General features: G+C 28.3%; 6 protein-coding genes across 12 annotated transcripts; 3 read left to right on the forward strand and 3 right to left on the reverse strand.

The window, feature by feature from the left end:
- Positions 1–163: 163 nt before the first annotated feature.
- Positions 164–7,732, reverse strand: LOC117231120 (sperm-associated antigen 6-like). 2 transcript variants are annotated; one of them, XM_033489227.1, is made up of 10 exons: positions 7,517–7,732; positions 7,070–7,332; positions 6,735–6,945; positions 6,480–6,658; positions 6,236–6,409; positions 6,022–6,174; positions 5,801–5,950; positions 5,577–5,735; positions 1,371–1,516; positions 164–435 (listed from the first exon to the last, which is right to left on the reverse strand). In XM_033489227.1, exons 1-10 carry the CDS (start codon positions 7,539–7,541, stop codon positions 288–290), a joined length of 1,608 nt encoding a protein of 535 aa, XP_033345118.1. In that variant the 5' UTR covers positions 7,542–7,732; the 3' UTR covers positions 164–287. The 2 variants fall into 2 exon arrangements, with proteins under 2 accessions (XP_033345118.1, XP_033345128.1); XM_033489237.1 differs by lacking the exon at positions 7,517–7,732 and having other exon boundaries at positions 7,062–7,194.
- On the forward strand, positions 612–5,484 carry LOC117231143. The gene is made up of 3 exons (XM_033489272.1): positions 612–942; positions 2,326–3,280; positions 4,081–5,484. Exons 2-3 carry the CDS (start codon positions 3,068–3,070, stop codon positions 4,168–4,170), a joined length of 303 nt encoding a protein of 100 aa, XP_033345163.1. The 5' UTR covers positions 612–942; positions 2,326–3,067; the 3' UTR covers positions 4,171–5,484.
- On the forward strand, positions 7,724–9,448 carry LOC117231132 (dynactin, 150 kDa isoform). 2 transcript variants are annotated; one of them, XM_033489250.1, is made up of 6 exons: positions 7,724–8,091; positions 8,261–8,405; positions 8,477–8,641; positions 8,714–8,848; positions 8,929–9,063; positions 9,228–9,448. In XM_033489250.1, the coding sequence occupies exons 1-6, from the start codon at positions 7,811–7,813 to the stop codon at positions 9,309–9,311; spliced, it is 945 nt and encodes a 314-aa protein (XP_033345141.1). In that variant the 5' UTR covers positions 7,724–7,810; the 3' UTR covers positions 9,312–9,448. The 2 variants fall into 2 exon arrangements, with proteins under 2 accessions (XP_033345141.1, XP_033345150.1); XM_033489259.1 differs by lacking the exon at positions 8,477–8,641.
- Positions 9,449–9,905: 457 nt separating this feature from the next.
- Positions 9,906–16,511, reverse strand: LOC117231090 (cullin-1). Of its 5 annotated transcripts, none has more exons than XM_033489207.1 (15): positions 16,232–16,511; positions 16,001–16,084; positions 15,201–15,421; positions 14,929–15,091; positions 14,627–14,845; positions 14,301–14,555; positions 13,935–14,228; positions 13,608–13,871; positions 13,354–13,533; positions 13,043–13,192; positions 12,858–12,976; positions 12,647–12,767; positions 12,476–12,579; positions 12,186–12,405; positions 11,695–11,988 (listed from the first exon to the last, which is right to left on the reverse strand). In XM_033489207.1, the coding sequence occupies exons 3-15, from the start codon at positions 15,362–15,364 to the stop codon at positions 11,908–11,910; spliced, it is 2,334 nt and encodes a 777-aa protein (XP_033345098.1). In that variant the 5' UTR covers positions 15,365–15,421; positions 16,001–16,084; positions 16,232–16,511; the 3' UTR covers positions 11,695–11,907. The 5 variants fall into 5 exon arrangements, with proteins under 5 accessions (XP_033345083.1, XP_033345098.1, XP_033345091.1 ...); XM_033489200.1 differs by having other exon boundaries at positions 16,001–16,092; XM_033489183.1 differs by having other exon boundaries at positions 16,001–16,105.
- A 1,035-nt stretch (positions 16,512–17,546) lies between these two features.
- LOC117232700 (mitochondrial import receptor subunit TOM7 homolog) lies at positions 17,547–18,135 on the reverse strand. Its single transcript, XM_033492252.1, has 3 exons — positions 17,882–18,135; positions 17,675–17,723; positions 17,547–17,583 (listed from the first exon to the last, which is right to left on the reverse strand). Exons 1-3 carry the CDS (start codon positions 17,979–17,981, stop codon positions 17,568–17,570), a joined length of 165 nt encoding a protein of 54 aa, XP_033348143.1. The 5' UTR covers positions 17,982–18,135; the 3' UTR covers positions 17,547–17,567.
- LOC117232695 lies at positions 18,100–18,965 on the forward strand. Its single transcript, XM_033492238.1, has 3 exons — positions 18,100–18,393; positions 18,550–18,653; positions 18,724–18,965. The coding sequence occupies exons 1-3, from the start codon at positions 18,391–18,393 to the stop codon at positions 18,941–18,943; spliced, it is 327 nt and encodes a 108-aa protein (XP_033348129.1). The 5' UTR covers positions 18,100–18,390; the 3' UTR covers positions 18,944–18,965.
- Positions 18,966–22,681: the final 3,716 nt, after the last annotated feature.

Raw genomic sequence — 22,681 nt, forward strand, 5'->3', positions numbered from 1 at the left:
TATACATTTTAACGATTTTGTAATTCTATTGAATATTTTGTACTAAGCGTTTGATAACTAGTGACTAATGAAATATATTTCGATTATGTACACTGCACGTGTATAAAAGATGCTCCAAACTGTTTTTTAATTTAAAAAATACTTTTAAAAATATAAGAAATCATAACTTTTTGAAAAAGATTTATTTGGCAATATTTCTTAAATAACGATCTTCATTTCCTCTTAACCAATGCACATAATACATGATTAGAGAATATACTGATTCCACAATCGGGATGAATCAAACTTTAACCTTCTTCATTGAAAGATGATAGCGAAGATTTAGAATCAATATCAGAAGATAAGTGTTCTTCTATTGCAAATAGGGAAGGACATTTCGGTTGATACTGTTCTACAGCTTCCAAAAGACTGTTTGGATATCCAGGAGAGTAATATCTAAAATCAAAAGGGCCAAGAATTCATGATATAAAAGAAAAGGGAGGAAAAAGAGTTTATTCTAATGGCAACACGCATAATAAATTGATTACTAAACGTATAAATGACGTTCATTCATTTGTAACTTATTTGTAAATTAATAAGATCCAAAAATACAAAATATAGTGAAAACGGAAGTAAATTAAAAAATATATGTATAAAGTTGGCTTAACACTGAATCGAGCTATTGATAATAAATATAAAATGCTATCGGTTGTTCTATAGTGATTATAGAAATTATTGAGTTCATGTAATATTATTGATCCATTAAAATCCAAGTTTATATTTTTCCAATGCAATCAGCTGTGACAACATGGCGGTCATGCCGTATATTACTTGTCCGATTTAAATTAAGACACGCGATCCAGAAACGGAGCTGCAGTTATTTGCATTCACTGCTCGTGTAAACGGCTGTAAGAAGACTGTATTTTTTTCATTAACAAGAACTCGTGTTTCCGAATTCTCTCAGTAAGTAAACCATTACTAGGGTTATGTCAAAAGCAACTAGTGTTATTTTTGATAATTATCTACTCCTATCATTATCTTTACATCCATATGCTTCTCTGCATGCATCAGTATTTTAGTCATCTTGATGGAGAACATAATTCAATTTTAAATGTCAAGAAAGACAATAATTCTTTCAAATGAACTATGTTTTGAACTATCATATTACATCTTACTGAAATAGCAGTATGACTTAAAAATTATAAAGCATAATCTTCTCTAGCAATATTATAGTTATTATAAATTGTTGTTTAACATATGTTCATGAGAGAAACAATTTCAAAAATATGCAATATTAATCTTATGTTAAAGATATCAAATATATAATTCGTACCCTTCAAATTATTTTTAATTGAAATAATTTCCAAAAGCGATATGAAATAAAACACAACCTGACAATTTCATCTGGAAAACAGCAATTTATAATTTGTATATACTCCAAAAGTGTTGAACCAGGATCTGCTTGAATTTCTTGTACTTTCTTTAAACCACCGGATGTTACAAATAATCTTCTTGCCCTGGGATCATGAGGCAAAATCTATATAAAAATAACAAATAATTCAAAAATGCAACTTGAAATAGTTGAAATGCTTTAAACATTATCATTTATCAGTGATCTCATTAACTATGCGCATGAATGGATAGAATGAAAGACATTATTAGCTATCAGTTTGCATGTTGCAATATACCTAAGAATAAAACTCCTGAGACCTGACCTACACACTGTTTAAATGCAGTTATCTAAAGTAAACTTAATTTCTTAAATGTTTTAATCCACAGCAAATTAAAATAATTAAAAATGTCTTTTAGTAAATGATACCACGTTTACGATTTTATAAAAAAAAAATATATATATATATATATACATGTAATATTGTATCAAAATTTATTATAAAATATTCGAAATCTAAAAAACATTCTTTGCAATATGCAATAGAAGTTATTTCTTATAACATCTTATGTGATTTCTAATGTCCACATTATAAAAATTACAAATTACAATATGAAATCGATCTTTGTATGAAATTCTGTCTTTTCGCATATTTGTAATAGTATTTGATAATTTATTCAATAGCATGTTACGATTTCTACCATAATACATATTACAAGCATCGTATGCAACATATTTCTAGGCGAAGCAAAATCTGTCCACATTTTCCACCTTCCTACGCCGCCAAAAATATCTTATTTACGAAAACAAAATTCCAGAACAAAATCGTGGGATAACGTGTCTGTCACAGACCTGTTGATAAATTAAAAATTTCTATTATCGTTTAAGTGAATTTTTTATCACTATAAGCATTATTACTGTTCATAATATGGTATGAATAATTAAATATTTTTCAGCTGATTCAGTGTGGCGCCAAAGATCGGTCGCTAAGGGAACGGAAGGAACTTGAGAGCCGTTTTTTTGATAATTACTTCAAGGTTGCTGTTTATCTTTTTTTATTATAAAATACAATTTTTTAATAAAATTTAATCTAAAGCAATCTCCACATATTAAAAACAAAAGTCTAATATTTTAGAATAATTTATTATAAAAAAATAAAAAAGATATATGTAACAGCATGTAAAAGAAATGTGAAAAGAAAGATTGAAACACCAAGTAGAAAGTAATGCCCTAAATACAACGATCTTAATACAATAGTTGAGAAAGAAATTTAATGAAGTGTCAAAGATAAAAATCAAGGTTGAAGATTATTGTAAGATTTAATGTATTGTAGTTAAAAGATAACGAGACAAGACAGATGCCTTAGAGTTCAAACATATAAGAACATAAGTGATAAAAGGAGATGACATCATTGTATACAAAAATTAATTTGTACTGTGTACTAAGCAGTACTGTTTGTAAAATTACTGGCAAATATTTCTAATATGATTAACACAAAAGTCTGTCATTTATAAGAAGTTAACTTGTCATAAAATCGTGCAGTGCAGTCACAGAAGTTCTACAGATCACATAAAATGTATACCTTGTATAGTTTCAATAGTAGAGGACTTTAAAGTACATGTATTGAATATTGTAGAACGTGGATATAAGCAACTCTGATTTTACATTAAATAAGAAAGTGAGAAATTAATAATAGACATGATAAACAATCAACATTGTGTTATTCTTAATTCTGGAGAGACCAATAATTATCACCAACCGGTCTCTGCAAAACCTTCTGTTGTTTCTGTATCAAGTATTGATTCTGATGTAAGTGACAGAAGAGATGTACGTGAAGAACTTTATGCTGGGATCTTCAGAAGACACAGGAAGACCATACTTGTGTTAGGCAGTTTTCTCAAAATGTTAAGGGTGAATAGAAATATGAACAATTATGCTAGTATTAAACCTAATGATGATAATGATGAATAAAAGAATAATTTTATTGCATAAATGGAGTAGAAGACCAAGTTTAATTTTTTATACTGAAAATAATTAAATTGATATTGTTATTGCTTTGTAAAAAGATCAAATGTACTTTAATTATCACACCTCTATTAAGATTAATATAATTTAATTGCTTAAACAGATTTTTACATTTAGTAATTATTTCTCCTAAAAAGAGGCTTATCTTACATAAGGTATTATCTTGATAAATTACATGCAGCTGTCATATATTATGTTTGAATCTGTTTGCCATGATAACTATATAGATCATAAATTTGTGCTTACTAACGTAATTTTGTATACTTTATGACTAAAAGGGCATAAATCTATCTGAATAGCTTTATCAATGGATAAAGAATATTTAAGAATCAGTTATAATAGTAAATTTGAAAAGTCACATATAACTTATAAATATGAAAATTATAGCACAAATTATCATCTAACACTTTTTACAAAGCAAAACTTTTTAATTAAAGTATAAAATATTTTATATCACACACATATTTGATACAATATCTATAATATTGTTACATATTACTTTATTTTCATAGTTTTGCTTTTCCCAATAAAAAAATTGATTTCTTTCCCTCATATTATAAGATAAATTATTTAAATAATTCAACTATTAAGGTACAAAAGCAGTTAAACATTTTATTTACATTTGAAATATTTTTAATCTAATTGTCATGGAATAACGTAATTTTGTCTTTTTTCTCATTTTTCAGAGATACTTGGATAGATTGCATGCTCTGAACCGAATATATGCCTTAATTGCTTTACATTTTGATATTGTCATACAACAAAAGTTTTGGTGAAATCATGAAATTCTAATTATTGTAACATGTCTGTTTATATGTACTTCAAGTTAATTTAAATAGATATTTTCAAGACTTAAAATTTATGAGGCTTTATAAAAATTTATCGTAGTTTATATTTTTATTGAAGCTGTTTTCCATTGTCTGTTTTAATGTGTATCCTACTTTTTTCAACATTTAGCAAAATAAATTTCCTTAAAACGTTTCAATAAAGAAAAGGAAGGGATGAAGAAGAATATGTGATGCAAATAAAGAATTAGCAAAATACCGATAGTGAAGTGAAAGTACTACTGCCGATCATATATGTTACATTTCTTTACTTATGTTTGTACATAAGAAATCGATAATACAGTATGAATGAGAATTAATAGTAGCCAACTTTTTCGAGATGCAAATTTAATAACAATTTTTTGTTACTTATATATCTACAATTTTTATATTACTGGTCTCTTTATATCAAATACTGCCATTAGAAGATACATACAAGTATATGATATAACAAATGCAAGTAGTATAGCTTAACAAAAAAGTATGTTTAAATATCTAAAATTGCAATTACAATTTTTATATAAGAAGCACTTAACAATTCGATCGTTCTGGTACTTCAGCCGAACCATTTATTGTCGTAAGACTGAGAAATGTGCTTTTTCAGAATATAATATGTGCCATAATATTTATAGACAAACATTAAAAATAAAAATAATTAAGATGGTCTTATGCCATTGTCAATTTCTTCACTTTCTATCAATCAAATATCAGATAAATGCAATGACACACAGCATATCGGAACTGTTACTTTTTAATAGAAATATGTGACATCTCATACCATGTTAAGAGATCAAAGTCAAGTTACACCTTATGCAATTTTGGAATAGTGAAAATATATATAAGCAAAACAGATGATGAAAATATTAAAGATTACATTATACAAGGTCGGAATAATATCATAAAATGACAATTTTTATTGTTAGAATGCTATTTATGGGATAATAGTTTGTATGTGATAAGAATGAACCACTACAACTGCTTAACTAATTTTTCAATAAAGCAATTTCAAATAGCTTAATAATGGTCCATGTGTATATAATATATACATATATATGTTTATTATGTAATTAAATAAAAGAAATAAAATTATTATTAAATAATAATTTTATGTGTTAATATATATAAACTTTACCATTTAGGTGGATTTTATCATATACTGATGATTTATATAATTTATCTCATTGTATGCATATGATAAATAATAAGACAGATGTTTTGCTTTAATTGAAAATTATAAATAAAAGTACTATTTCAATTATTGTACTATTATGTTTTACAACTTTTATGTCCTGTGTACAATTTGTAGAGATTATGTATAAAGTAAAAAGTTATATAAAACAAAATACTGTGTTCCTCACCTTGCTAAATTGTCCAAGTACATATTTTAGAATATTAGGTGGTGAATCATGCAGCAAGGATTCCAAAGCTTCAATATACATACATTTTTGTAGTATTTGTTTCAGTGCTGTATTGCATTTTGCTTTGAGATCTTCTGAGCTATTTGGATTATTGTACAGCTGAAAATAAACTATAAAATAATAATAATGAAGAACAACGTGGTATAAGAAAATCTGTAACATACCTGTAATAACTTTGGAAGAATGTTTGCGACTGCAACTGCTTTTGCATGTTCTGATGTATGCTTTCCAATTTGCCCAATTGCCCATACAGTGACAGCAAGTGTATGATCGTCATTTTCTTCATATAATATAGTAGATAGGTGAACAATTCCCTATAACAAATATTTGCTCTCAATTATTTTGGCTATGGAAATATTGTGACAAGTATATTGAAATATCACACTTTGGATCCTATGACTGCAATAGCTAACTGATCTAAGTGTCCAGCAATATATCCAATTGCCATTATTGCTGGCAATCTGACTGTTAATTTTGAGGTGCTAATTAATTCAACAAGTGCACCAATACCACCAATATTCACTATAAGTTGGGCCAACTAAAGAAAAATATAATTATAGCAAAATAATGTTGCAAATAAGTTGGTTTGATTTCTTTACCTCTAATGTATGTTTACAAATTTCTCTAGTTAACATTGCAGCAGCTTTAACGACACATTCATCAGGATGTGCCATGTGTACAAGAACATCAGGAAAAATTTCAGCTTCAATAATAGGTTCTGCTAGGTGTACAGAGTGTTTTGCTATACTGCTTAATGCCAAAAGAACTTGACGCTGTGTACATTATTAATAAGTGGAATATTATATTACAAAATCATACTGTACATATAGTATTTTATGTTACCTTTAACTTAGTATCAGGATTAGATAATGCCTTTGCAAGAAAAGGAATGGCTCCTGCATCAACCACAGTTTCTGCAAGATCAATATTATGTTTGCTTATATCGAATAAAGCAGAGGCACTAATTTGTTTTAAACATAATTCAGGTTCTTGTAAGGCCAAGACTAAAAGTGGAACAGCTCCTATAAATAACATGACTGATATACAAGTTAATAAAATGTAGATAACTAATAGAGTATATTAATAGAGTATATGTACCTGCATCAACTATGGCTTGAGCCAAAGTCTTATTATGCCTAGCAATGTATCCTAATGCCCAAGCAGTAGCTTCCTTAACACCAGAATCAAAATCTTCTAAACAAATTATTATAGTATCTAATCCATTATTCTGAATCACCATAGATGCCAATTCTGGGGAATGTCTAGCAATTGCACGTAAAACAAATAGGGCTGCTTTTTTATAAAATTTCTATAACAAATATGCTTCAATATGTCTTCATTATTTATGTATTATATTTTAATATATAATAAATTCTACTAAAACAAAAAGAAAGAAATACAGTCTTCTACATCTAAAATGCTTACATTCATACATTTTGTTTATCAATATTCTTCAATAATTGAGGTAAAATACCCATTCTTACAACAGCTTGTGCCAATTTCATACTATTATTTGCAAGTTTGCCTAATGCAACTGCAGCTGTATGCTGAATAGATGGTACAGGATCTGTTAACAAAGGGCATAAGAGATCCAAAACCCCAGCAGCTTCTAAACAATCTATAGTGTTTGGTTTTGAGGCAAAATCAGCAATGGATTGAACAAAGAATAGACGAGCCTTTTGGTACTGATCAAAGACTATAAAGGCATAATAATTAGTATTAACATTCCTTGGCAAGCTAATTATTATAAAAAGTTATTCATGTGCAGAAGATATATAAAAATGAAGACTTCTATATGTGCATGTGCCCTTACATTAATTATATTATAGAAGACCGCCAAATTTGTATTAAAAATATTAAAAGTATTTCAAACATTGTACCTTGTAAAATTGAACGTGCTGTCATTTTTGTTTATTATAAATTTTTAAATGTATATGCGATGTTGATACTTTCAATACGTTTTTATACCATTTGACTTTACGAAACTGTCATATGTTTGAAAACGAAAAGCTACCGCCTTCTGCATACTATATAGTATAGCGACTCCAGAAAACAAATGTTTGATCGAATAGAATATAGACGCAGAAATTATCAATCAAAATATAGTAATAGAAGGATATAGCGATAGTAATAAAATACTATATCTTTTATGTAATAATTATTCATATCGGAAAATGACTGAAGAATTATTATCTAAAGAAAAAGAATTTCATCAGTTGAATAAAGAACTTGAGCAGAAAGCAAGCAATTTGATAGCAAAAATAGATTCTGTTGTTAACACTTACAATAACGGATGCTCGAATCTTAATTCGAGGAAACATTGCGTAAATGCGACGAGAGAAAGAACAGCCTGTTTAAATGGTATAACAATACAAAATAAAGATAATTTTCAGATTTTGGTTAAACGAAATTCATCTTTACCTCATATTTTCGATCAATCCGTTGCTTTGAAGCCGTAAGTATGGAAGAAATGCAATTATTTATATTTATGTGTTAAAAAATGATCTCATAACAAATATATTTTAGTTTTAACAAACTATTGAATAAAATTTTTAATTATTTTGTAATATATCTAAAATTAAACATCTGAATAATAAATGATTTCAATATTATTTATATATTAGAAAAATAGAATCACAGAAAGATAACGAGGATGAAGTTTCTAAGCAAAAGAACCTGGCAAATAAAACTGTTCTCAATTTCTTAAAAGCTAAGGTAGATATATTACAGGATGAGCTACAAACAATGCGAATTGAATATAGAAAACAGGTACCTAGAATTCATGTGTGCATGAAAGCATTTATTTGATTAATCCTTACACAACTATGTTGTATGTTCAGTGTGATATTTGCAAAAATTTGGAATCTGAAAATAACAAGATTGAAATTAAGTTAAAAGCTGAAATAGAGTCATTAAAAGAAACAATTACAAAATTAGAGAACACTAACAAGGAGTTGCACTGTCAATCACAAGCATTAAATACAGAAAATTCAATCTTAAAAAAAGTATGCATTACACTCACTCTGTTCTTTTCCAATAACAATTTTTTTTTTATTCATACTAAATATTTTTAACAGGACTTAGATAGACTTCAAAAGCAAGTAAAGATAACAAATCAACAGTCTAATAGTTGCTTGATGAGATTAAATAGATCTTTGGAAAATAATGATAAACTTAAGAATGCATTGAAATATTCTGAAGTAGAAGAAAAGGTGCAACTTATACAAATATATAATATTAGATAAGAAACTTGTATCATATAGCATTTTTATCTTACTTAATGTTTTTACAGGAATTGAAGACCCAAATTAGAAAGCTAGAAGAAGATAGAAAATTAACAGCTAATCACTTGGGAAAGCAACTTTCGGAATTAATACAAGTGTTTAAAAAACAAATGTTAATTGTAGATAACTTAAAGAAGCAAAATGTATGTATATATTTTATCTCTATTATATAAAATTATATATAAAAATTAAAACATTTGATATATATGTACTTTAATCTATCTTTTTAATCGATGTATGTATGTAATTGATATGTATATATACGTATGTACATGTATGTATGCATATAAAAACAAACACACACAAGGCATGCTTACTGGCAGTTGGACAACTAAAATTAACAAAAGAAGATTTCTCAAGATTATTGGATCAGAAACCTGAAAATGTATGATATATTGTATATAAAACATTTATTAAATGACTACTGCAATTCATACATTGCAAAAGATGGAATAACTTCATTTCATAGCCATACATTTTATACAATTTTATATTACATGATATAATCCTTAATATTTTTTATGAAAATCTGTGTTCTTTAATACATTACCTGTCATACATGAAATTTGAAAGTTTTGTGATCTACCTTAACATCTCTTTTTTTGTTTTTATTTATCTTATATCTGGGACATTTCTAGCATTTTTAACATATACGTAATAAATAAGTTATATCTAAAATATCAATAGAATTTTGAATACAAAATGTCAATGTCATACAAATGTCAAATGAAGTATGTCAAGTATAAACATTAGTCTAATTATAGAAATCATATTTTTTTATATTCGTTTAATATTAAAAAGTAATGTCATTTAGAATTACAAAGAGATACAAAACTAATTTCCATCATAACCGAGATGAATTTATTTTATTCAAAACAATTTTCAATAACTTACTCAATTTATTTACACTTAAGTCCTATTTTGTGCATAAAAAATTTGATTAAGAATGATAAATTTCGGTTAGTACGTATAAAAATTCACAAAATTAATTGAATTCATCTCAAAGTTTAATCTTCAAACGTCTCAGAGAACACTGACTATTTTTTTATCAAATGAATTTTACAGATTTTTATTTTATATCCTCGCTTAAACAATATATGTACTATCGTATATTTTCTACGCTTATAAAAGCAGCTCGACATATTCTAAATACTATCACTTGAAATTAGTTAAATAATATCAAGTGTCACAAAAAAGTGAACGAAGATGATATATGTTTGTATTTTCCGTTTAACCATTTCTGCGCGATCTAACTTGAATAATGTTGTTTTAGTGTTTTACTATTTAAATCTCTAATATGTTCTGTTTAATAAAATATATTAAATTAATTGTTTTCTTTCTCTCTTTCTCGTTCTCTCTCGCACTCGCACTTAATACGAAGATGCTATTCTCAAATGCTTATAACTCTTTCCCCCATTTTTGATGCCCCTCTCCTTTTTATAATTACGATAACGTTCCGTTTAAAATTCTTATTTTATAACCCTTTTACACATTGCGTTTTACAACTCAGCCTCACATATATGTATATATCGAAATTTGCTATCCTTATTAAAATTAAAAGCACTGATACATTAACAATTTCCATATTTAATTCACTGCTTGAGTTTATATTTAAAATTATACTGCACCGCAGATTTTCGCATTATTTCATATTGCACTTTAAATATTCAATTTATTTTAGTCTCTAGAAAGTTTCATGTTTAATAAAATATTTAAATAATTGGTATCATAAAGTTGATAAATCTATCGCCGATCAGAGAAAAACAAATCATAAATTAAAGTACATTCCTTATTTTTGAAAGTCTTTATATGAAATATCACTTTTCCAATTAATTTTTACTATAAATCAACTTCAAAATAATCATATGAATCTTCAAATTTTATGTCATAATAAAAATTTACGTAACCATTACTCCTAAAAACATAGATTGACTTTTATATTATTAGGATAAACTTTTTTATTCACTGGTATAAAATTTTTTCCGTTATACACGTAATTATTAATTAAACCTCTCGACTGTTGCATTAAAATGCATTACTATCTATGTGTTTAAATTCATGTGTTTCATATTATGTTATAATACAAATAATTAATGAAATTACGTTTCTTTCTTACTTTGTAAGCTCGTAAAAATTATACACGAACAATGCACTTTATATTATTCGAAGGAAAACAGAAAAGGAGAAAAAATAATAATAAAAGGAAATGGTGCATGCCCAGCCTTTCATCCTCGTTTGTTAATATGTGTCTTATAATATATGTTAAATTTGTTTGAAATATTATTTTACTTACAGAGTGTTTTATTCATCTCACTCTTATCACGCTTAATACTAGATTTTCTCGCTCTTTTTTCTCTTTTCTTCTATTTATTTTTACGAGTTTATAATTTCGAAAACAATATTTTTTTATTGTTCTTTGCAAGGTTATGAATGTAAAAGTTAGATTCGTGCATTTTTCGTTTCACAACACGATATCGTATCAAAAATCAGTAACACTTGAATTTACGTCAAAGGCGGCGTAGACAGTAATACATCTAGCAGCTTGACTATGAAATGATTTTATTAACGTATTATAAAAACCAGACTCTAAATGCGACCAGAGGGACAACATGGTACAAGGGCATCCATGTACAAGGAGAATGTATGAGATTCAAATTCGAGACTTAAATAAATATTGTGACAATATCTAGCAATGACATTGGACAGTCATCTTTCGTTCGCGTGTATGGTTGCTGCTGTATCGTTGTCGTAGATCAACTTGATCATGCCAGGTAGCTATACGTGTCCTTTTGATATTATAAAAACCAGACTCTAAATGCGACCAGAGGGACAACATGGTACAAGGGCATCCATGTACAAGGAGAATGTATGAGATTCAAATTCGAAACTTAAATAAATATTGTGACAATATCTAGCAATGACATTGGACAGTCATCTTTCGTTCGCGTATATGGTTGCTGCTGTATCGTTGTCGTAGATCAACTTGATCATGCCAGGTAGCTATATGTGTCCTTTTGACCCTCTGTGCGCTCCAGATATTCTTTCTCAATTAAAATATCTATACATTTCTGAAAGAGCAGAATCATCTTATATTAAGGTTATATCTTTTTCATTTCAATTTATTTTCTCAAATATTTCTATTCATCGATATCATGTTATGATAAATCAATATAAGAAAAAATACACGTTTACATATGTTAAAAAATTATTCGCATATATTTATATATGTGAAAATGTCTTAAAAAACAATGTCGTTTATACGTACCTTAATAACATGTACTCTTGGTTTGAACCTAGAGCTTAATTGATTCAATACTTCAGCTACCAATTGTTGATGTTTGAGTACTTTCCTCATTTTCATAATCCTAACAATAGCTGCCTGAATTAAGAGTTTTCTATCTTCTTCTATATTTTTTTGTGTTGTTTCCTGTTCAATCTTTAATTCCGTTTTCATTGGTATATTGATATTAACCCGCAGCTTCTTGCTGTCATAAAAGAAATATGTTAATATAATTTCTGATAAGGTAAATATCACAGACTATTAAATAGAGTTACTTTTTATATCCTGTGAAAAGCTCAACTGTTGACAGTGGTGTCAATTCAGCTTCGTCATCAGTAGCAGCTGTTAATAGTTTAGCTTTCAAGAGTATTTGAATAACCTGTAACAATGAATATATCATCTAGGCTCTATTTTATATGTTAATTCTTTTGATTTTGTTATATTACCTGAAGCAAAAAATCCATTTTTATCTGTGTAGCATCATGTAATTGTTGTATCGTCCATACAGTAGAACCATTATATTGTAAGAGAACAGCCATTTGAAATGTGGATGCTTGCAACGTGTATCTGCAATAAAAGAATGAAAACTCATTTGCAATTGACACAAAATATTTATTATAAATTTAACTTAAATTTTATTGTTAAATATTTTATGACCTGTTTTTGAAACAATTTGTATGCAATTCTCCTTTAGACATATTGTACAACCAGTTCAACTTTCTTCCACTATGCTGTGAACTATAGAAAGTGGTGAACCTATGTACAGATCTCTCTAGCTGTAATGCAAAGATAATATTTAAATGATACTATTATCATCAAATAAATTATTCAATTCCGTTTACCTCTGTTGGTAATGAAAATGTAAAGGATTGTTGAAATGGCCAAGAACCAGAAGACAACACTTGTATATTGAAATCTATATCCAATGGTTCAGCAGAGTTTGTCAAATGTCTTCTAAACTGTTCATTTAGATCTTTAGACACACCAATATCCTGTGAACAGACTGCTATAATTATAATGTTGTATGATTTTGACAAATATTAGTAAACAATATAAAAATAATTGCCTACAAAAAAATAAAAAATCCGGAAAAACGCGTGAAATATAATACAAATTAAATAAAAAAAAAGAATATCATAGCACAATACAGTACCTGAAACATTCGTTGCAATTTTGAAGTATATTCAAAACCACAAGCTTGCTTCAATTTAGAAATCATAGAAGCTTCTGCATCATCACTGGCAGACATATGTTGTACTAATCGTTTTGCCAGCATTTTACTATAGAATTTTTGAAACACATCTTTGTCTTCTATATATTTAAATACCACCATCTGCGATTGAAAAAAAGGGTGTAATATTTTTAGCAATGTAGTGTTTGTATTTTATTCATTTCATTTTTACTCACAACTTGGTTCAGTGTATCTTCAAGTTCAGCTTCTTCAGGATTTTTGCTACTCTTTTTTAACAACAGGTCACAATATTTTGCTAATAATTCTGGTGATTTGCTGCTGCTATTTGCTGCCCTAGTTACTGAATTACTGTTAATGAATCTTCCACAAGCCTTATCAAGAGCTGCCACAAAACCACTGTCATTATTAAATGCAACAAGTACTAAAGCATTGTATTTTTTATGAACCTCCAAAATAGTGTTTACATAAACCTTTGGATCCTACAAAAAAATATTTTTACACAAAATTAAGTTGCAGTTATTTTAAATTATTAACGAACGTACATTAACTGCAGAATCACCACATTTATCGATAGCTCCAAGTCCTTGATTAGCTATATGACCTTCTAAAAGATTCCGCAATTCTCCAAGACCATTTGGAATTCTTGCCACTAACTGATACATCCGACCTAAGTCTGTGTTTTTGTCAGCATCCAAGAGATTTTGAAATTCAGAATGAAAAATGTCCAAATGTTTTTCAATTAACACTCTTTCACACGTTTTTGCTAATATTTCGTGCGTTGTTTGATGCAAATATACCTGAACTCGCTTTTGTTCTTCCAATAACCTTTGCTCTGCCTATAATAAAATAATATTTGTAAACAGTATTCTTAGAAGATATGATAATATAACAAAAGTTGATTTCAAAACCTTTTTCATATATTCTGTAACTGGATTTTGTCGAAGGAACTCTGAACTTTCTCGAGTATAAAACCTTTCTGTATCTTCAAGGAAGACATTTTCAAAAGAATCTTTGTAAACAGTAAGATTCTGTCCTTTAGCACCGGGATCATCCTCATTCAAACCTAATTCTACGTAACAATTGATTACACCACTGACTAAACGTGTATTTATGGTTTCCCCATTGCGTTCCCGTTCGATTAATTTAAGTACTGCGTTAGTAACCTGCGATGTATTATAATACAGAATTTACTTTTTAGTCTATTTTCCATACATTTACTTATTAAAAGACTTACTTGTCTATTTAAATGCTTGAATAAGTTATCTCGCCATGTAACCAAAGCTGATTGATAAACTTCATAAATTCCTTTGCGACCCTCCTCACATTCTCTACGTACCCAATGTCGATTTAGATACGAGCATACACCATTCAGTACTTTACTACTAAACTGATATTCTTCCCATTGTCTTGTATAGAACTGCAATACATCTTCATCCATCAAGTCGATTCCATGCTATGTAAAAAATATCAAATTAAAATATCGAATATTCTAGTCATGGATTAATTAATAATGATAATCAGTGAAAAGAAAATCACCTTCAATAAACTTATAAGATAATTTCTAAGAAAGTCACGTAAACGTTTATATAACTCCAAACCAACTAACTGTGCACCTCCTTGAGAAATTTGTCCTTTCTTACTTTTGGTTGATGTTCTAGTTAATTGTTGATGAACACTTGTGCAATAATTATATACATGTCTGACAAGTTATGTAATAAGGAAATTAATAGATCGTAGAGAATTATTTTGTTATTATAGTTTCATTTCTTTCTTTTTTTGTTGTTTAATATTTAAATTAAAAAGGATACGTGTACAACTCTATATATCTTGGTTTAGACATACATTGTCTGTTATAAACTTGTTCAATACCTTCACGTAGATCTCCCCAAATTTGATCTAAATCTATTTGTTTGAGGCCTGCTGGGCCTCCTTGATGACTCCCAGCTCCTCCTCCACCTCTATGCCCTGACATCCTATTTTTATACGCTTGTCGAGTGAGCGTCACTGTTACTACTGTCTACAATAATTTCTGTAGGAAAAATAGAAAAGAATCTGCTATGTAATTCAAATACATTGTACAGAAATTGTATAGAAAATAGAAATATAATACAATAAAGCAAATATAAAAAAATGAACAGCAAAAATTTGACTTTTGTATACATAGATGTATAATACTAATTTTATTAGAATAGTTTTTAGGATACAAATGATAATAATAATCATGATGATGATAATGATGATGATAAAATAACGATGATGGTAATAATAATAATAATAATAATCATAATAATAATAACTATTATAGCACAAAACAACATATTCAATAACTGAAATAAACTCTGGAACATACTATTACATCTAATGATATTTATTAGTGATTAATTATTCCAAAATTTCAATGTCACAATCATTTGCTTATATACACATTTAGAAGCTGTTGAAATCGTTTGTGAAACTATAAATATAAAAACTATGTGAAACCTTTGTGCGCTTACGAGGGACGATTAAAGAAAAAGTGATAGTAAGTGCAATTGGATGAAGATATTCGTGGGGAGAAAAAAAATACATTTGAGCAAAAAAGGTTAGTCGGTAATCGGAAGATCCATACCGATGTAGTTACATCAGGATGCACATCGTTAGCAGTAGCTCGAATTTTTCGTCAGGAAACTTCAGAACATCGCAAATCTTCGTGCTACAACACTACCATCCGTCACTATTGAAGATCCATAAAAAGCAATTGACAGAAATAACACCATCGCAGCCCGTTGCCATAAGAGAATTACTTTTTTTCGTTGGTAGAACGGAGGGAAATATTGTGAGACAGAAAGCGCGCACTCACCTGTCGACGTTCACCACCGCATAACAGGCAGGGTTAGACAAGGGAGTTCTCGTGAAAACGTGGTGGCTATCTTTAACGATCACTGGTACTTCGTTCTACATACGCTTTAACGAGAAATTTATAACGCATCCGCTTGTTACTTTTGCGCTCTACACGATGACAAGCACAGTAAAACCGCGAACCTAAAATGTTGTATCTGTGTGCCCAAAACTGACTACAGTTCCAATCTGCTACTTTACTTCTGACAGGTTAGGTATCACTGTTACCAACAAAAGAGTACATATATCTTCGATTTTAAGATCTATTTCCTTCACAGTCAGAATATATTATTACTTTTTGCAGTATATTTTATCTATCTTTCTTACTTAGATACTTTCTATCTTGGAAACTTGCGTTTCAAAATTTTAAACTGAAAAGTGTTAAAATAAATGTTCTTTCGATACCTATAACGAGCGATAGTAATTTTTATTTTAGAATGTGGATATATTGATTATGAAAATCAGTCTATAAAAATCTTAATTGATAATTGTTAATTATCTTTTCTATATCGTATAAGATTGTACGTATATTTATGTAATTATTAACGTTTATTATTTTAATAGTATATTAACTATAATTTTCATTAATATTCCTGCCTGTTTATTAGTTTAGTTTAGATTTTTAAGTGGATAAAATGTAAATAAATATATGCAGGTATAAAATAATAATGCGGAAGGATTTGATACATCATTTATTTAATACATAGATTTGACAAAGTTAAATTTACGTATTATATATAAAGCATCTGCTGTTAACTCAGAAAAATACCTTTCAAAATTCACTTTAGACTTTATTTAAATGCTACAATCTAATCTTAAAAAGCTTTTAATCATTATTATGTGAACAAAGCATAATAAGAAGTAATAGTTTAGCAAGAAATAAGTACAAAAGAACATTGAATTTAATACTGAGTCATTGAAAGATATAAAAATATTCTACATATATGTACAATGATAAGAATAAACTTTCATAATAGATAACAATATAACTATGGATATAATGAAAACAAATAGCAAAGGATATTTGATACTTCTCTCAATATATAGATATTTCTGACATTTTTACCTTTTTTTATTTTTTATTATAATAAGTAAAACATTGTAATCCAAATTTTTACTAGAAAATTTTTATTTTCCTTAACTCAACATAAAGATGACATTCTCTTGTTAATAATTTTAGTCATAACTACAAAGATAAATTTACATTGAATTTAATGGAAATAAAGAAATATGGTTGGTTCAGCTGTGGAAATATCTTCATGAAATATAAAACAAAGTAATGTCAAAGTAGCTATTTTTTATTGCCATAACAAGCTGAAATAAAAAATTATCCATGTTCAATTTCAGAATATCAATTTGAAACAAATATTACTTTGCACAAAGATAAATTTATGCAGAAACTTACTTTATAATTGATAATGGAGGCATGCCTGGGTCAGCACCTTTTCTAAATCCTAAAAGGTAAATTAATCAATGAGTTACGTGTCGGTCATACGTTAGATTTATTAGGAAGATATACGCATTCATTCGTATTATAAAATAACTGCACATATAAACAATTTGAAATTAATAAATGAACGATCAGGTGGAAACATGGAGAAAAATAACTAACCTAAAAATAATATAGCAGGAATAAATCCCCAATGAAATATAGTTTTGCTGACATCTAAAACAATTGCAATTTTTTGCTTTGTACTCGGACTCATCGCCATTTTCGTATAATTATCACGTGTAAAATGTCTAGACTAATCTTGAATATTATGAAATGGGTATACACAACTGTTAGATTATTTCGAATGATCACGAATACCAGATGTACTTGAAAACGAACATATACCTGATATACTTACTTCTCTAAATGTACATGTGCTTTTTTGGTTTCTTTCCGTCGGCTTGTTGGATCTTTCCACTTTTCGCTCATACGTTGAAAATCATTAAGTCATATTGCGCTATTGAGTCATTAATTGGAGACAGCCTTTAATTGTTTTATCGAAATTATTCGAAATAATGCATCTATATAATATCTTATAGTCTATGTCCATGTTTTGACAGATTCGTCCATTCTGTAGATTGTAGACTACGCGGATTTCGAACTACTTCAATCATTTTTTAACTTCCTCGATGGTAATTTCAAGTTTTTACATTTATTGTTATATATTTTATTAGAAACTAGTACCAAGTAAAGATTGTAATTGTGTGACGATTGTTGTGTAGTTTTTTAATGCGTGAACGTACAATTAAATAAACATTATACAATATACTTTATACATATTGTTTCAGAACTCACCACATTATTGCATTTGGGGATTATGTGAATCACAGCAATATTGTTGTGGTGACAATGTTTGCTGTAATGAAACTGATTTTAATTTTTTATTTTTAACGTATGTTTGATGATCTTATAATATAATACAATATAATATAATATAATATAATAAAAAATCATATTAACAGGGCTATCATTTTTGGAACAGTTGCCATTCTCACATTATGCTGTATTTGCTATTATTGTACCTCTCGACGAGTTCATGCATCTTTCCTAAAGAAATATTTCAAAATTGCTTATACTGTAATGTCTAACCAACGAGAAAATGAAACAAATGCTGCAAGGAATCAAGAATCGATAGTGGAAGACTGTGTTGTACGAATAGAAAAGACAAAAACTATGCTTTAATAAACATTCTTTATATATATATGTTCTATATGCCTATTTTAACCCAATGTTAGCAGTTGATTGTAATTTTAAGAAATGGAATTCTGTCTATGTTAAAATTCTCTCATGTGTAACCAATAAATGTAATAAATGTGTAGCTGTATATGAATAAGATCGTTTAGAAATAGACATCTTATATTTTTGAAATAAAACATCCATAATGGTGTGAAATTTTATTTGTTTCAGCAGATAATAAGATTAAGCTTGTAAAATAATGGCTTTTTTTAAATCTAAGAAGCTACTTTTACTGTCCAAAAATTACAAACCAAATTTTACCTTGCAATTTGAAAATAACACATTTATGAAAATTAGAAAAGAATATCCTATTACTTGAAATTAAACGTCATTTATTAAACTTTTATGCACAATTTACTTGTATGTCAATGCTAGAATAAATTACGTATATATTAAATGTTATGTTACGTGTTAATTCATTCTATGATATTTTAATAAAGTTTATTTAGTAAAGTTAATTCATTTTGCAATTTTTAAATAGAGTTTATGAATGATATGTGTGATCCATTGCAGCCATACGGTTATCTTGATTTTCTGTACGAACCGATTACATGCAATAATAATTTTTAAATAAAACTCATCAATAGAATTACTATGTTATATTCTTGCAATTTAGAGAAATTAAAGAATCTCTCATTTAAAGAGTTTTAATTTCGCGGGAATTAAAGAGTTTATATTCATTAATCAATTTTATTTAATCAAATTAAAGTATGAAACGCATATTGAATTACTAATTGCAGATATCCACATTTCAGATCCGTAAATTCTGTTCGCATTTTGGTTTAATGTATCATTTCTTTATTTGCAATTTATTCCTTTATTTGATATGATCGTAACTGAAAACATATTTATTATTTATCCCTCAGCACAGGTTTTCCAAGAATTTGACGATTTCTGTTCGTAAACGAGTATGAGTGACCTGTTACAGGGCCTCCCACTCCTCATCAAACGAAATTCGCTACGGCGCGGGGGAGTCAGTTTAGTGTCGAAAATTGGAGCGATTAGACGTGTATGGTGTCACTCTGTGACAGGTGTCCATTTATTTCTCTACATAAGTAGTATTTTTATAATGATTCTTTCATTGTTCAAACTTACGCTAATGATAAATTCGTTCAATTATCATACGTTTTTACTTAATATAATCATTATAATCCATTATTTGATTATCTTCTTTTTTTCGACCATCTTTTCGGTTGTTATATTTGCCGGTAACTCATATCATAGTTTCCAAGACGCAGTTCAATCTTGATCATTGTTTCATTTTTATATAATTTATTCTTTTTATACATTTGTTCTAATGTTTTCGTCTTCTTTTGTGCAGATTATTGCTTGATCGCGAGATAACTTTCGAGGTATTAGAAGGACGCTACGAAATTCAAAAAGATGCCGCGAAATTCAAAATGGCACCCCGGTGGTCGATGATAAATTCGAGATCTTTTCATGGAAATTTGGTAATACTTTTGGTTGTCATTTCACTTTTTTCAGTAGTTTTTAATAGTTTCTATTATATTCGAGAAAGAACACCACCATAGGCTGGTTTGAACATGTTCTGCACATCGCATCTTTTTTTGCTGCGCAGCTTTGTTTAACGGACAAGAAAAGCCAACCATATTTTATGTTGGTATATTTAAAACTCTAATGGCGGACATTTAGTTTGGCGGGCAATTTTTACAAATCATTTAAATTATGAAATATTCATAAATATTTGACAATTTATTCAAAAACTTTGACAAAATATTAACAAGGGAATATAATTTTTGATATCCTTGATATGATATTTCTTTATCTTTTATAAATGTATAATAATTAATTTGCAGTTTTGAAGGAGCAATACATATTTTCTTCGTAACCTTGTATTTACTTCATTTAATTCTATTCTATTATATTTTACATTAATTATTACTAATTAGAAAATAGTATTCGATTAAAAACATAACAAGTGTAAATTTTCTATTTTTGAATTTAGTTATTATTACAATTTTTTGCTTAATACGAATCAGTCTTTTATCATCTTAAACTTTGAAAATAATTAATACTGTCATTAAGAAGAAATTACAATATTCTATCGTTTGTTACAGGTTACTTCCAGCATTCACTTCTTCCACCGAAATCGGTGATACCAATTTGATGGCAGCTTGGTAACGACGTTCCTTGGGTTACAACGATATTGAAGACAATGTTCTTCGCGTCTAATCGTGAGTCGCATGCATTTTTGTTCTTCTGGTCACTCAATCATGTCGTAGGATGAAAGGTCCGAATCGACACGAGTTGACTGGTTGTATCACGTAGAATTTTTGACGAGCATAGTGACCGCGGGTATTTATTATACTCGTGAGTAGTAACATTTTCTTGTCTGTGTTTTATTTATTAGTTCAGGATAGGTTTTCTTGCACATCGCGTTTTTAAATGTTGATGATAATGTATTAATATATGTTGACAATTAGCATACTTATACACGATTAAAAATTACAGAATATATTCACTAAAATTATTTACAAAATCAAATTATATTCAATGTGACTATTTATGAAGATCAAATGTTCATACAAGAATGTGTATGAATATTGAAATAAACAACGAAATGACTTCGTTTAAATATTTTGTAGTGGAGAAGTTTGGTACCCTCAGACTTCGTTAATATGGAAATTCAATTCTGATTAAAGTTATTACAACGTTGATAAAGATTATAAATGATATTTATTTTAATCTTTTACTCTATAATGGTATGGAGCAGTTTTATTATTTGAGCATACACAGTATAATTTCAGTAAAATTCGAAATATGGAATATGAAAGTATATGTTAAAGCCTAACTTTGTCCGCCCGTTAAGATAGATATTATAAAATTTCACGTGCAAGAAGACACTTCGCGACAGGCAGATTTCAGAATCAAAACAAGTTTTGAACGTTCCTTTGTGTTTTCAAAGATGTGCTTTGATAAAGATATCGCCTGAGGATATTTCGATTAATAGAGTTCATTTAGAGTCCATTGTTATTCATTGGTATAAATATTACTTGCATCGAATCTTAATTTATATTTGATAAATATGTATATTCTTCGTTAATTTCCTTCATTTTAGTTTAACAATTTAATTGTTCATTGAAATAATAAAGTAAAATAAAGTATAGCATTATTAAAATTTCAAATGAAATTAGACTGCAAAATCAAATTAGCCCGTTAGATGCAAAATATAATAGATAGGCTAATCATATTTTTAGCATAGGATTTTCAGGTTTAACTCCTTCCATGTTCATTGCCTGAATCTCACTCACGTGCCCAGGTGCTTCTTGGGTGGGAAGAAGGCAATGGGCATGACGATTAGTCTATAAGCCTAACAATGTTTTCAGCGACTGACATTGCGTTAGCGTATCGTGCACGACGTATTTTCCACTGTGTGTGTATGTGGTTAGGTCGTGGAATTGCGTCGTTTTTGCTTTTTATTATAATCTTGAAATACTTATGGACTTCAGAAATATGAATCCAATTACCATTGGCAATATTCAGTGCTGATAAATACGTATAGTGAATTATAAATAGTAATATTACTAATCTCAGTATAAACTACAAAAAAATTAATAATTGATTAGAGTTCGACGATTTCTTCTAGTAAAATTATTTCTTTAGATGATATACATATATATGATTATATACGATTATGAGTATTTAATTAAAATTGAGATTTAA

The sequence above is a fragment of the Bombus vosnesenskii genome, unplaced genomic scaffold (assembly GCF_011952255.1).
Source record: "Bombus vosnesenskii isolate JDL3184/JDL3185 unplaced genomic scaffold, Bvos_JDL3184-5_v1.1 scf7180000013263, whole genome shotgun sequence".
Taxonomy (NCBI): domain Eukaryota; kingdom Metazoa; phylum Arthropoda; class Insecta; order Hymenoptera; family Apidae; genus Bombus; species Bombus vosnesenskii.

Bases quoted from the DNA above. Each gene is read 5' to 3' on its own strand.
- LOC117231132 (XM_033489250.1), top strand. From the start codon at position 7,811: ATGACTGAAGAATTATTATCTAAAGAAAAAGAATTTCATCAGTTGAAT. The intron at 8,092-8,260 runs GTAAGTATGGAA...TTTATATATTAG, and splicing joins CAATCCGTTGCTTTGAAGCC to AAAAATAGAATCACAGAAAG. The intron at 8,406-8,476 runs GTACCTAGAATT...TTGTATGTTCAG, and splicing joins GAATTGAATATAGAAAACAG to TGTGATATTTGCAAAAATTT.
- LOC117231090 (XM_033489192.1), bottom strand. From the start codon at position 15,364: ATGTCAGGGCATAGAGGTGGAGGAGGAGCTGGGAGTCATCAAGGAGGC. The intron at 14,846-14,928 runs GTGATTTTCTTT...TTTTTTACATAG, and splicing joins ATCTTATAAGTTTATTGAAG to CATGGAATCGACTTGATGGA. The intron at 14,229-14,300 runs GTTTTGAAATCA...ATTTTATTATAG, and splicing joins TTACAGAATATATGAAAAAG to GCAGAGCAAAGGTTATTGGA.
- LOC117232695 (XM_033492238.1), top strand. The intron at 18,654-18,723 runs GTATGTTTGATG...TCATATTAACAG, and splicing joins TTTAATTTTTTATTTTTAAC to GGCTATCATTTTTGGAACAG.
- LOC117231143 (XM_033489272.1), top strand. From the start codon at position 3,068: ATGATAAACAATCAACATTGTGTTATTCTTAATTCTGGAGAGACCAAT. The intron at 3,281-4,080 runs GTGAATAGAAAT...CTCATTTTTCAG, and splicing joins GTTTTCTCAAAATGTTAAGG to AGATACTTGGATAGATTGCA.
- LOC117232700 (XM_033492252.1), bottom strand. From the start codon at position 17,981: ATGGCGATGAGTCCGAGTACAAAGCAAAAAATTGCAATTGTTTTAGAT. The intron at 17,724-17,881 runs GTTAGTTATTTT...TTTACCTTTTAG, and splicing joins TCCTGCTATATTATTTTTAG to GATTTAGAAAAGGTGCTGAC.
- LOC117231120 (XM_033489227.1), bottom strand. From the start codon at position 7,541: ATGACAGCACGTTCAATTTTACAAG. The intron at 6,659-6,734 runs GTACATATACTC...TGTTATTTATAG, and splicing joins TCAAGCCATAGTTGATGCAG to GAGCTGTTCCACTTTTAGTC. The intron at 5,951-6,021 runs GTGTGATATTTC...TATTTGTTATAG, and splicing joins TTGCAGTCATAGGATCCAAA to GGAATTGTTCACCTATCTAC.